This window comes from Eutrigla gurnardus, assembly GCF_963514095.1.
Source record: "Eutrigla gurnardus genome assembly, chromosome: 21".
Taxonomy (NCBI): domain Eukaryota; kingdom Metazoa; phylum Chordata; class Actinopteri; order Perciformes; family Triglidae; genus Eutrigla; species Eutrigla gurnardus.
The window spans coordinates 19,374,425-19,388,097 of record NC_139932.1 but is presented as its reverse complement, the minus strand read 5'-3'; the positions used below and the strand labels follow the sequence as shown (position 1 = coordinate 19,388,097).

Sequence of the window (13,673 nt, the reverse complement as noted above, 5' to 3'; positions counted from 1 at the left end):
ATTGTGAAGGATCCCCATCAGCCTTCCTGACGTCCACATAGACAGATGAATATAATATATATTTTTTGCTTTAAAGCTAAAGACTTAACATGAATCTGTCATTTAAGGTCACTTTTCTTATTAATATGTATTTTCCCAGGAGCTTGATGGGTTAGCGAACACACTGTGATTAAAAATGCTGCTGCTGCTGCAGCCGACGTTGAGCTGTTTTCATGATTATTTTTCAGAATTGTTAACAAAATGTAATTAAAAAAGTGTTTATTTTTTTCCCTGTCAGTATCGCTGCCACAGTTATTTATGTAAATATGACTGGAAATCTTATCAACTTATATTAAAGGCTGGTTTGTCGGTTCAGATATGAAGTTGGAAATCACGTAAAAGTGATTTTAAAAAGTCACGTGTGATGTAAGTTGAGGTTGTGTGTGGAAGTAAAGCACAAGGAGGTTTTGCTGTTTTGTCCTTGATGCACAGAAATGCACTGATATGTAAAGTTTGAGCAGCAGGATGGAAAAAAACGTTTTAATTTCATGTCATTTTTTTAATGAATAACCTTTTATGATTCCCATGATGCACATTAATCATAAAGAGGCCCTTTACGTTGTACTCTAGCTGCGGGGCTCTTATTTTGAAATAGAAAGACTCGAGTAGACACACTAACAAATCTGCACTTTACATTTTTTGAAGGGGTGGGAATTCAAATATTGCTTTTACTGTCAACAATTTGTTGTATAATAATAATAATAATAATAAGACTGCAATAAAAGCTGAATAAAGACACTTTTTGTTTAGTTGAACGGTTCTCGTTTTTTTTTATATTCTGACGAAGAAGAGGAAGGAAAAGAGATGAGAAGAGGAAGGAGATAGATGAAGGATCTTCACAAGATGAAGATGAATAATGAGGACTGAAATCACCACGGTGTTAAAGAACAACACAGAATTAAGACCATTTATTATAAAATCTTCTACCTCCGTTCCTCGTTACAGCAGATACACCGACGACAAACATACAAACAGATATCAGACATTTCTGTCTTTTTCGTAGCACGTTCAATACGATTTAGTGTCCTTGATTTTACAACTGAAACCATCAGAAGCGACATGCGTTCAAAGGCAACACGATCACATGACATGAGAGGAACCTGTGATGTCACCAGAGTTTGGAGGAGCCTGATTGGGTCACGCTGGCTTCATTGCATTCTGGCCTTAAGGCGAATGAGAAGTCGTCTCTCTGCTCCGCCGCTCCACTCATTAGGTTCCAGCTGTTCGGAGTGGATTGGCTGTTTTGGTTTAATGGGACATTCAGAAATAGATAACCAGCATCAGTATCGTCTCCTAGGCAACGCAGATACCAGCTGATCTCTGTGTGCAGCGGTGGCCGTTCAAACAGGAAGTGAAGACGTAACGGGGATGAACTCTGACGACATGTTGGCGCGTCCCTCGTTAAATACAATAAATTAAGTGACTCACTCCTTCAGTGCACATTCAATATGAAAACTTTACATCACAATAAGAATTTTAATTAAAAAAGAAAAGACCCCACTCCCCCTCAAGAATGTCAATGTGTGTTTCTACACTGATATTTTAGATTTTTAACACAACAGGTGTGAGTTTCACCTCACAGATAGAATAGATTTGGCAAGTCCCGCCCCCTAGAACGCAGCGCGGCCAATCACACGCATCAGCCAGCTTCGACAACTAACTGCTCCATTGACCCTGATGCAACCGTTTCCTATTTTCTTAAACTTTCATGGTTAAACGTTGTATTACAGTAATATTTAATTCTTCTGTCTCGATTTATCTTCTGTCTTTTAAAAAAAAAAATCAAGTTTAACATCCTGCATATATCCTTCAAACGCATATCGTACACCCTTCTGTCCAAATATTATGAATATTTTTTTCAGCGAGTGCACTTAGTGTCAGTTTGGGCTCCATGACAGCTTGATGGAGTAGCAACAGCAGGGCAGTTAGCTTAGCAACGTTTGTGTGAATTTTGATTTTTTTTAAACAAAGTAGAGCCTGTTTCTGTGCCAACAATTTATCCAATGGACCAAAAACTGTAAACATTGGTCAATATTCAAGTATTCTGTGTTTTTTTGTCATTTAGGTGAAAAAAAAAATGTGTAATGGTTCAAAGTTTTTGATAATCAGTTCTTATGGGAGGAAAGCTGAGCCAGTAGAGGATGGACATTCGTCTGAGCCTTCTTCAGTACTTCCTGGACACAAACATGACTTGACAGTAAAATAAAAGTTGGAACAATCAGGCCACGTTGTTAAAAACAGGCCAGTCATCACCGGGTACTGAAGGGTTCACGGTCTGAGGAGCGTCTAGCAGCGCTGCACACGGCAGGAGTCGGATTCTCCTCACTGATGGATACGTGGTCGTCTGAAAGTGTCTCTGAGGAAGACTCTGAATCTTTACCCCTCACGCTCCCAACAAGATCATCACAGTAACGTTAGATTCACTCGTCAGGCTTCCTCAGGAGTCCCGTGGGGTTGGAGTTGTGCGAGGCCGGACGGCTGAACAGTCCTCTAGAAAGGCCAGTGTAATTCCTCAAAGTCCCCAGACTGACTCATGTTCACGTCCGTCTCCAGCAGGCTCATGATGACGGCCATGGCCGCCTCGTCGTTGCTGAAGCTGCTCAGGCCCGGCACCACCATGCTGTCCAGGTCCAGCTGGGCCGACTCGCCTGGATGGACGGAGACAGAAACTTCAGGGAGGAAATGAAAACCCTCCAACGCCCACCTGGTTTATCAGTTCAGCATCAAATCATTATCACGGATTCAGGTGTTCAAACACTGCTGGACTTTCTCTGTCAATATATTTATGAATAAAAAGGTCAAAAGTTCTTTTTACAGGTTTTTATGGATGAATGAAAAAGTTAAATCATTAAAACACATTTAAAGAATACTACAAAACATAATCCCATAACTAATTATTATCACGTCTTCATAATTCACCATTTTTCTGCACCTTTATATGTTGATTACCTGAACTTTCAGAGGTGGCGCTGCTGGCACCCGCCGCTTTGCTGGAGTCAGACTGGGACTGGGAGGAACTCCCCGCCGCCTCCTCTCTCCTGGTCATCTGAACAAAGAGTCAAACACACTGTATGTTTGAGAACTGTGTGTGAATATCACATTTACTCACATTGAATCAGACTCATAAAGACACTAACAGGAGCATCATTACTCTAAATAAAAGTTACAGTACTTTCATATTATTGCTAAATGAGGTTGCAAACTACATTTGCATGTGAATATGTCACAAACACATTTCCATATAAGCTCCTGAGCCGTGTTTTCAAATAAACTGCCTCGAGACGCTAAAAACTACAAGGAAGTGTAACAAGGGAAACGTTTAAAACATTACATAAAATAGAGTAAAAATACCAGAAAGTCAACAAGCACAACGATTATAGACTGACTGATAATAATAATAATAATAATAATAATAATAATAATAATAATAATAATAATAATAATAATAATAATAATAATAATAATAATAATAATAATAAATAAAAAATAATAATGAAAATACTACTACTAATAATAAAAAAATATAATTCTAATAATAATAATAATAAAATAATAATAGTAAAAATAATAGTAAAAATACAAATAATAATGAAAATTCTAATAATAAAAATGATAATCTCACTGTTTACATCTGTCTGTCTAAAAATGTCATCACTTTTATCCTATTAATTGTTGAGTTAAGACAAAAACAAACGTGAGGTCACAGTGACCTTTGACCCCTAAACCCTGGTGGACGATCGCGCCCCCTCCCTGCAGACGTTCCTGAGGTCGCCCATGCACTAGAATGATGAAGACTCTGTGTTTTCTCGTGATGCTGAAGGCGACACTCACCATCATGCTGCCGTGGTTTAGAACCAGCGGGCCTTTCTCCAGCAGCGGGCCGAACGGACTGGAAGCTCCACTCGACGGAGACGAGTTCATCCTGCTCAGGTGAAGCAGACGGGAAATAAAACCTGAAGTTATTAGAAATATTCTCACAGGCACCCCCCCCCCCCCCCATCAAACCCACAAACCATCACCTGTAGGAGTCGACAAGCTCGTTGGCGATCTGACTCCCGATGCTGCCGGCGTAGATCATGGTGCCCACGCCGCTGGAGAGGCCGGGGATGATGGGTAACTGCTTGGTGTCCTCTGTGGAAGACGAGGAAACCCGTTATATCAAATAAATAAACACCTCTGTGAATACAATGTGTGTGTTTCTTACCCTGAAGAGCCTTCGAGCTGCCTGCCTCCTCATCTTTTGTGTGACCAGGCCCCCTGCTGGCACAACGCGGTATTTATTTATTATTATAGCAGAGATTCAAGATTTTTATTTTATTTTGAAGTTTCCCTTCACACAGTTTCCTCAACTGGAAAATACAATCATAAAGAATACAAAAATATAAAACATAAACATGTATTATTTACAGTCTGTGCAGCAATTTTTGTATAAATATAAAGATATTTAGCATTTTTGGAAAAAATAAATAAAATAAGAGTGTTGACATTTACTTAAATAATCATACATTTAGTTTGTATAGAAAATAAAGAAAAATATAATAAAATATGAAAAAAGATTTAAAATCTCCTGCTTAATGAGCCACAGAAAGGAACTTTTCCCCCGTTGCTCTAAATGAGTTGCTCTTCTTTGCAACAATAAAACAGAATGATGGGTACTCACGGGATCACCCTGTTGGAGGACACGATGAACTCCACTTCTTTGGTCCACGGGTTTGTGAAGCTGAACCACTGGCTTTGGAGGGAAACGTAGGATCCGTACTTCGTCTTGAACTTGTAGCAGCTCGTCTCAATCTTCTCTTTACTTCGAAGAACTGCTGATCAGATCGGAGTGTTATCAGGGTGGACAAACGTAGGAAAAAGGTCCATTTATTTCACATTTTCTAAACACGACTGCTGCAAAGAAAAAGGATTTCTTGTCCTTAATTGCCAAACGGAGGTGGCTTCCTGCTCCATCACCTTGCCTGTGTTTCTCTGCGAGGTGCCAAAGGTCGTCCTGGTGGAAGTACTCGTAACACGACGTGCCGAGGACCTCCTGAGGCAGATACCCGATAACCGCCGTGGCTCTGGGGAGGAAGAGGGAGAGATTTAGCCTTCCTTCTCTTCTTGGAGTCTGTGCTCGGTTTAAAACAGTCACACACACACACACACATGGGGAAATGTAATGAGACACTATATGTGGTGTGAAAGTACTTATTTTCACGAGATGCCATCGAGATGCAAAGCTCTCCTTCTGAGAAACAACGGCAAAGAAAGAAAAGGATTACAACTCTGCCATGTGTTTCTCAGCCGAGCCGTGACTCACAGCAGGGAGGGAGGGGGTTACTTGGGCAGAGGGAGGGGCTGCTGGAGGTCAGAGGGCACGACTCACTGTTGCTCCACGAAGGTGAATTTGCCGTCGATGGCACAGCGGGTGATGAACTGGCAGGGCTTGACGCTGACGTCTTTGGGGGGCTGGTGGGTGACGTGGGTGAGGAGGCGGCACACCGTCACCAGGCAGGTCAGGCTGGAGCTTTCCTTCTCGCCGTCGCCGTCCGAGTCCACCTGGCTGCTCGGCCAACTCCGCATGTATCCGGTGCAGTGGAGGGTGCAGTACCGGTACGAGTCTGTGGGGGCGCAAGGGATGGAAATCAAACCGGTTCAAATGTGCTCATACGGTTTTATTTATTTTTTTTTAAATATGTTAATTGATTTTCAATGAAGAGAGAAAAACACAGCACATCAAGCATTACAACGATATGTCGTGGTCATAAATGTTTTTTAGTTTATTATTATTTTCTAATGACTATTGGAGGTGAATGTTGACACATAATATAGATATTTTTACTTTATTTCTTATTTTTTTATATTGATTTTTCCCTATACAAACTACATGTATGATTATTTAAATATATGTCAACACCATTGCTGCTTCTTCATGGTGACCTGGAAACCGGGTGGTTCGGGTGAACATCGGTGCAGTGAGTTGCAGGTTTGATTCCCAGCTGCATGTCATTCCCTTACGCTCTTTCCTCACATCTCCACTATCAAAGACATAAAATGCTCCAAAAATAATCTTTAAAGAAACGTAGAAGACGAAGACAAAAACGTGTCCTCAATCAGCTCCAAGGAAATTCATTCATTTTATCATTAACAATGGGTGACAAATATTTATATTGATTTTTTTAAAGATGATAAAAGGGCAAAGTAGGTTTTTTTTTTTTTTTTATCAATTGTCACTCAAACAGGAGAAGATGGTGTATTTGTTGGGGACTATTTCCAGCTGCGGATTTATACACATATTGTCTGATGTACCACATTAAAAAATATATAACTTGATGTGTTTTGTATGTAATAAAGTCATTAAATTTCTACAATTTATGATAGAAGAAGTAACAAAAAGAGAATATTATGGGACCAAGAAGTTTAAAAGGCTTCCATTCTTTAGACACACTGCAGTGCTGTTACTCAGATTGGCCACTAGGTGGCACCACACGTCCTGTTTCTGTCCCTACAATCGGGTTCAGCAGTGAGGGTCGGCCCATCTCCTTACTTTGTAGTTACACAACGCTGCAACCCTGACCTACTTCCTGTTCAGGACAACGTGCTTCTGTTGTTGTTGTTTTTAAATGGTGATATCAGGAGGAGAATCACTCTGGAAAAGTGACCCACTTAGAGAAAAGTGAGGAAAAGACATCCGTGTGCATCTTAACAACAAACAGTAAACCTGAATGGAGGGCAGCGTGCATCAGAATTTCATTCTTTCATAGTTCAATCTGTCCGTGGAAAAAGAGGTCACACTTGTTGGAGAATAAAAAGGTAAATCTAACTTGGAAGTTTTGTCAATGGGTGGAGGGAGGGGGAGGAGGAGGGAGGGGGAGGAGGAGGAGTGTGTGGAGGGGGGGTCCCAACCCACCACAAGATCCAGATCAGAACATTTCTTCCCTCTTTGGCCGGCGAGGCAGATCATACGTGTCCCATTATTCTGTTTGTTTGAATACATCGTTTCTGAGAAATTCAAATATATTAGTAATCTTTTGTTACACAACCTCCTCCTCCTCCTCCTCGTCCTGGTCTCAACATGACTGTATATACAAAGACTCTTTGAGAGTTTCCTCTCAGCTGAATCGCCTCAAGTGCTCTTCAGGGAGCGAGATAACAGAAATAAAATGATCCACGTGAGGTCCGTAAATGTCGTCATAATAATATGGAAATACGGCCTGGAGATAACGGACTTGAACCCAGCAGAACAACCAAAAACAAAATCTCTAAATACTTATTGAAAACCAGTCAGATCAGAGCAACTCCTTAAGATTTCATTTAGGGACCTGGGACTGGACTCCAAAACTCCCCTGTGATGATGTCACTGTGACGTCATAAATGAACCCACCTTTCTTTTTGGATGTACAAGGCAGCAGGTGTTTGTCCTCTTGCTTCCCCGCCACTCGACTGTGCTTCATGCGGCAGAAGAAGGACCTCCGGGCCCCGGTGGACAGGTGGGGCGGCCTGGCGGGGGCCTCCACCTGGACCTGCACCCCGGCTACCACAAACAGGGAGAGAGAGACGCCGTTACTCCAACTCCTCCTCCAGCTGCTCCTCACACCTGCGGCCGACTTACTTGCAGCATCGACGAGGCGTTGGCGAGGATACTCCGACGACGACAGCTGCTCCTTCACCTTGGTGATGTCTTTGGGGTGGATGAAGTCAAACAGGGTCTTCCCCGTCAGCTCCACCTGCAAACAGGACACGCATCAGTCCATGGATGGATGGACGGAAACTTAAAAAAAAATATATTGTTTTATATCAATCAATTACTAATTATTAAATGAGTTCGTCCAATGACGTTCTTCACTTCCATTTTAGCTCTGTTTTGGTCTCCTCCTCCTCCTCCTCCTCCCGAGGGAAATATCTGACCCGTTAGCTGCTAACATGAAAAGTTCTTTGTTGACCAGCTTGTCAGCTAACAGCTAAGACTTTTTACATTTTCTTATTGAAGATACTGTTATTTATTGACGTTTTCACTGATCGGTCTGATCAAATTTGACAACATTTTACTTTTCTGGCTCCATAATTTTAAGATATTTCCGCCTTATTTTTCGACTTGACAAAAATAAAAAAGGGAGAACAAAACAAATGCTGATGACGAGCGTGATGAAGAAGTGCAACACACCCGGCTAAAGTTGAGGATCTTGGTGACGGACTCGGAGATGAACAGGACTTTCGCTCGGTCGCAACTTACAATTAGCAGGAAACCGTCCGCAGCCTGGCAGGAAGAAAGATGAATGTCAGTACTGGGAGGTGGATATGAACGGTGAGGTCAAAGGTCAGCACCCACCCGGAGCAGAAGGTGCCTGAGGTCGTCTTGAGGCAGGATTGAAGGCTTGTAGGTGGTGTCTGTAAAGGCGCTGCTTGAGCCAGCTGAGAACACAGTGGACTATTAGATGGGTGGAGGAGAAGCAGGCGTTATCAGGGTGGGGGGGTGGGGGGGTCGGAGGTTACCTTTGAGGGCTTTCAGGTGCTGCACCCCCTTCCGCAGGACGGTGAGCTTGTCGAGTTTGCGAGCCATGGGCTGGCAGGCGGGGATCATGGCGGCCAGCTCGTCGATGAGGTTGTTCATTTTATCCCTCCGCCGCTTCTCGATCTGCCGGTGAGGCTCCCTGCAGCACAGATCACATGTTAACCCCCGGTTCAGGGGAAACGCTGGCCAATCAAATAAAACAGACTCACCTGAAGCATTTCATTTTCACCTGCTGATCCTCATCTTCAGACCTGCGGATTAAAAACAGGATCAACAATCTGACTCCAGGCCAGTTTCCCCTCATGAACAAAGAGTCGTACCTGCTGAGGTCTTTATCCAACTGGAGGTCGACCCTTTGCCTGGAAGGTTCAGACACATGTTGGTGATTAACATCAATAATAAGAAGTAAGCATTATATATGACCTCTACGGTGGCTGACCTCTCCTCCACGTCTCCCTTCCGTTTCCTCTGCAGCTCGGCGGCTGGCGGCGTGGTTTGGTTCGGGCCTTCGTCCTCGGCAGCGAGATCTGAGAAAACAGACGTGAGAGGCTGCAGACGAAGGATCGGCCTTGAGAGGAAACTTATTATGAACCAATGAATGAGACTCGCTCAGTCGGTGGCGAATAAAAAGAATTAAGCCTTGAACATTTAGACAAACAGGGCTTTTAATTTGACTTTTTAATTGGATTTCTGCTGAAGTCTTTGAATGCCGAGGTGAACGAATATTCATAGAAATCGTGTCAGGCCACATCTCGGCCATAAAAGGATGCTAACATGGAAAACAACAAAGCCAATGAACGCTGAGACTAAATACTGGAAACCATGGCAACTGATGCACCCGACCTGTTTGACGTTTTTATCAATATGAATAAGTCATTTATCAGAGTATCGTCGGTGTGACTTTGATAAATAGAGCCTGGAAACAGAAGGTTTAGTTGGCGTTTGAGGGTGAAACTCTCTCTCTTGGTTTTATTTGATAACCACTAATAAATAAAAGAATAAAATAACCTTGAACACTGCGGTAAAACAACAAATCCAAAGTCTCTGGAGCAAACGAAGGCCATGATGCTTTTATTTTGAAACAATGTCTTTTATTTAAATTTCCGTTTCACTTAAATGTATTTATCTGTGAAAAATATATAATTAAAATTAATTATTAATCATTTTTAAATTGCCATTCAATTAAAATAATAATAATAAAAATAATATATTATTATTGTTTTTATTATTATTATGTTTTTGCACTTGTGATATTCCAAATTAAATTGACCATATTATGAATTATTCTGTATTCCTTAATCCTAAAGTAACCCATCTTATATGTTTATGTATTTTTTCTTTTCAAACTAAACTTCCTGAGAAGAATCCGCCCTTATTGGAAACTATTTTCTTGTTTCTGTGAGCAAACATCCCCAGAGTCCCGGTGTGTTTGTAGTCGTGGGTCGATATCTCAGGAATGTTGGTCACAGTAGAAAGAAAGGCTTTAAAGGCCGACACGCTGGCCTCCCCTCCCCCCCCCCCTCCCTTAAACACACTTGGCCCGGCCCTCTGCTGTCACGTTTCCTCCTCGCTGCACCGGCCGGCGGCCGCCATCAAACGGCGCCAAACACACATCCATGTCCGTTTGAAGGCACGTGAGGGCAACCAGGGTTCGGGCTATCGTCTTACCCAACCTTTATATAACGCTGCAACACTGACCTACTTCCCTCACAGGACAACCGGACTCTCAGAATTGTGACATTTGCGGCGTATAAGTGTTGATAAAAATGAATGAAAGCGTTTCAACGTGACCCATATTCTTCCTGGGGTTTCCACTGAAGCAGGAAACGATGATCATCCTCTAACATGAGCTTTCAAAGCCGTCTTCACGTTGATGTGAAGACCCTCCGAGGAGGTTAAATGAGAGGTGACCCCTTTGACCTTTACAGGTAAACCAGCTGTGACGTCCACAGTTGAAGTGGAAGGAACTTTTCATATCCAGGTTGAATCCCCGTAATCAGAGTTTAGTGGGTCATCACTGCTCACGTTTCCTTATTAGCCACGAACCTGCCGGCTGACTCACTAAAACGTGTCATCGAGGAATATCAGCGGAGCCAAGATCTCCCGCCGTGACCGGCCAGCAGATGACATCCCATAATACTCAGACAGTCGGGGGAACCGCGGGAGGACAAAAAGTATGCACGACATGACCTACATGCACTTTTTATTACAGCTTGAATGCCTTTCAGGTATTTGGTGGGGGGTGGACTATGACCTGGTTTTAATTGTAAAAACACCAGTGAATGCGATACAAAGCTAACGCAGCAATAAAATCAGCTTCTATCGCAAACAAAGAGGGGGTTTATTGAAATGGGCAGTAAATGCCAGCCAGAGCCAGAAGGAGCCCATGTTCTATAGAAAATACACTCTTTTATTGAAGCTTGAGATCTCCAAACACGCGCTGCTGTCGTTCATCCAACGTAATAACAGATGGAAAAGAAACCGGCAGCCAGGAATGTTGAACAGAATACATTACAGAAACAGCCAGAGTGAAGAAACAAACTGGGTTCAAGGGTCACGCATATGAACAACAACAAAAGAAATAACTAGTTAACTATTCATGAGGTCATATCATGTTTGTTTACTGCAGAATTCTGACTTTTGCACTGATTTATTTATTGTATTTGGACGTCTTTTACTACGTTTGTAATTTGCTATGGACCGTTTCTGTGTCCTGAATAATAATTGATTGATTGATTGATTGATAACACCAGAATCGCCATGTCACAATTATCCTATCCCGTCCAAAAATAATTCTGATTCTTGATATTATCCCGATTATCATCATAAATGTGCTTAAAAAATGTCACTAAAACAACCTGGAATCATTTTACATTTAGTTTAGAAATTCATATTTTTATTGGGTCACAGATAAAACACGTTTGAGTGAAAAACAAACAAATCACAATACTTTTAAAATCCGGCTCTATTTTTCTCTTCACGTCCATAAAAGAATAGAATAGAATAGAATAGAATAGCGTTTAATTTACTTTTAATTATTATTAATCCCAGACTGGGAAATTATTTTGAGCAGCAAAAAACACTCTGTACAACTACAACATACATATAAAAACAAGATATATTCAGTGTATAAATACAGTGCAAACTATACAATAAACAATAATAAACTATACAAGAAATAAACAATAGAGATCAGAGTCCCCGTCAGCTCATTAATCCATCAGAGCTCCGATATGGATGTGAACAGCGTTCACTCATTTCCCTGATTAATCATTTGGTCAATAACATGTCAGGAAATAGTGATTTCACATTTAGGTTTAAGAATGGATTATCAGTGAAGAAGAAAGTATCTGGTTATTTAATAAAAAGAAGAATTATCTGTGACTCCTAACATGCATATTGGCAGCAAACATACAATCACTGAGGTTAAATTATGTCCTGTGCACCGGTATTCACTTTTAAATCACTTTAACTTCACTTATTCACTACTGATGACTACAAAGAGACACAACACGGCTACAAAGATCCAGTAAACAACCAGAGAGAGATGCAAAACGACCACAAAGACCCAAACTTACTACAAACATACAGAAAAGAGACACAAAACATCCACAAAGATTACAAAATTATTACAAAGATACTCAAAATAGCTACAAAGAGACACAAAACGACGAGAAAGAGACAATAAAAACCATTTTTCAGTACGAACATTTAAATTTAGCACTTTTATTTTTTTATATATTGGGTTTTTTGTTCATTTATAATTTCTGTTTGCATTTAATTAAGTTTTCACCTAATTGTTGATATACTTTCATTCGAGTATAGACTGTTCTATATTATTTTTTGGGGTATTCAAACGGTGATATAGTTGACGGCTGTCATCGCCAGCTCCCCCTGCCGGACGGCGGAGGCAGCGCTGCTCTACTGATCCACTGACCCATTTTTTTTTAGAAAGAAGCTGCAACAGAGAGAGAATACGCGGAACCTCGCGAGATCACGTGAAGGTTAAAAGAATAGAGAAAAATACTTGTACAGGTTAGCGCGATGGTGAACAAACTACGTGATTACGCTCAATAAAAAAACGTGTTTTTAAGTCTGTTTCCATGGTTACAGACAGGCGGTTCCACGATGTTTTGTAGTCCTGAAGCGCAACCCCCCCCCCCCCCCCCCCCCCTCTCCTCGCCTCCCCTCCCTTTACCCCAGTCGCGCGCACCTACACGGACACGAGCACGTACGTCGTGCTGCTGTGGATGAATGGAGGGGCTTCCATCCGCACGGTGCGCCGCTACACACGCCGGTCACACCGCTCCGTATCCCGGGTGTAGTTCGCTACACGGAGGGGGGGTCGCCCCGGCTGTACCGTTCACCCGTCGCGTGTGTGACGTCACATCTCAACGTCTGCTTGAACTTACAACAACAAAATACACTTAAACTAGTACACTAAATAAGTTCAGGAAGTACTTTCATGAAGTATTTTCCTCTTGTTTTTTTCAAGTGTTGGAACTTCTTTAAATAAAAAATTAAAAAGTAGATTTTATCTCCCCCCCCAGTCCCACCGGGTGTTTACCTGCTGGCCCGTCCGCCGTCCCGTCACAGCCCCCGGCCGACATGCCTGCAGACTGGAGCCGGCTACCCGGTGATGAGCGCGGAGCGCCGCATGCGGAGCCGCCAGCTGTAGGAGCCGCGGAGCAGAGGGAGCCGAGCTGCACACCGCCGGGATGTTGTATCATTGACTTCATTTTCTCCTCATCCTCCTCCTCCTCCCGTGGTTTTCTCTCTGTATCGGAGGCGGGGTGGACGGTGTTGTGGGTGAGGACGGAACACCCACGTCTAGGAACCAAACTAATAGTTGACGCTTGTCTCCTCCTCCTCCTCCGTCGCCTTCACGCGTCCATTCATGCCCGAGGTGACGGATCCATTCACTGAGTCAGCATCCCTTTACATAAAGCACATGTCATATATATATTTAAAAAAATGTGTGCCATGGTTTTATCTTTATTCTCTGAATAATAATAATAATAATAATAATAATAATAATAATAATAATAATAATAATAATAATAATGTGAGTTTTCATTCTTCATCCTAAACCCGTGATGATGATGATCTGGAGTGAAGAAAGTGTGGTTTTCCATCATCA

At 42.1% G+C, this 13,673-nt stretch overlaps 1 protein-coding gene across 8 annotated transcripts; it reads right to left on the bottom strand.

Annotated features, from left to right (window-relative positions):
• Positions 1–2,529: 2,529 nt before the first annotated feature.
• LOC311031858 (basic helix-loop-helix ARNT-like protein 2) lies at positions 2,530–13,318 on the bottom strand (the record flags this gene model as incomplete). 8 transcript variants are annotated; one of them, XM_084038386.1, is made up of 18 exons in its annotated part: positions 13,101–13,318; positions 8,973–9,060; positions 8,854–8,892; positions 8,743–8,784; positions 8,515–8,672; positions 8,351–8,433; positions 8,186–8,278; positions 7,634–7,748; positions 7,406–7,555; positions 5,408–5,642; positions 5,240–5,269; positions 4,996–5,102; positions 4,700–4,850; positions 4,244–4,299; positions 4,059–4,170; positions 3,871–3,964; positions 2,989–3,085; positions 2,530–2,687 (listed from the first exon to the last, which is right to left on the bottom strand). In XM_084038386.1, the coding sequence occupies exons 1-18, from the start codon at positions 13,270–13,272 to the stop codon at positions 2,530–2,532; spliced, it is 1,980 nt and encodes a 659-aa protein (XP_083894512.1). In that variant the 5' UTR covers positions 13,273–13,318. The 8 variants fall into 8 exon arrangements, 6 of the variants coding, with proteins under 6 accessions (XP_083894512.1, XP_083894513.1, XP_083894514.1 ...); XM_084038387.1 differs by having other exon boundaries at positions 3,871–3,961; XM_084038388.1 differs by having other exon boundaries at positions 4,244–4,296.
• Positions 13,319–13,673: the final 355 nt, after the last annotated feature.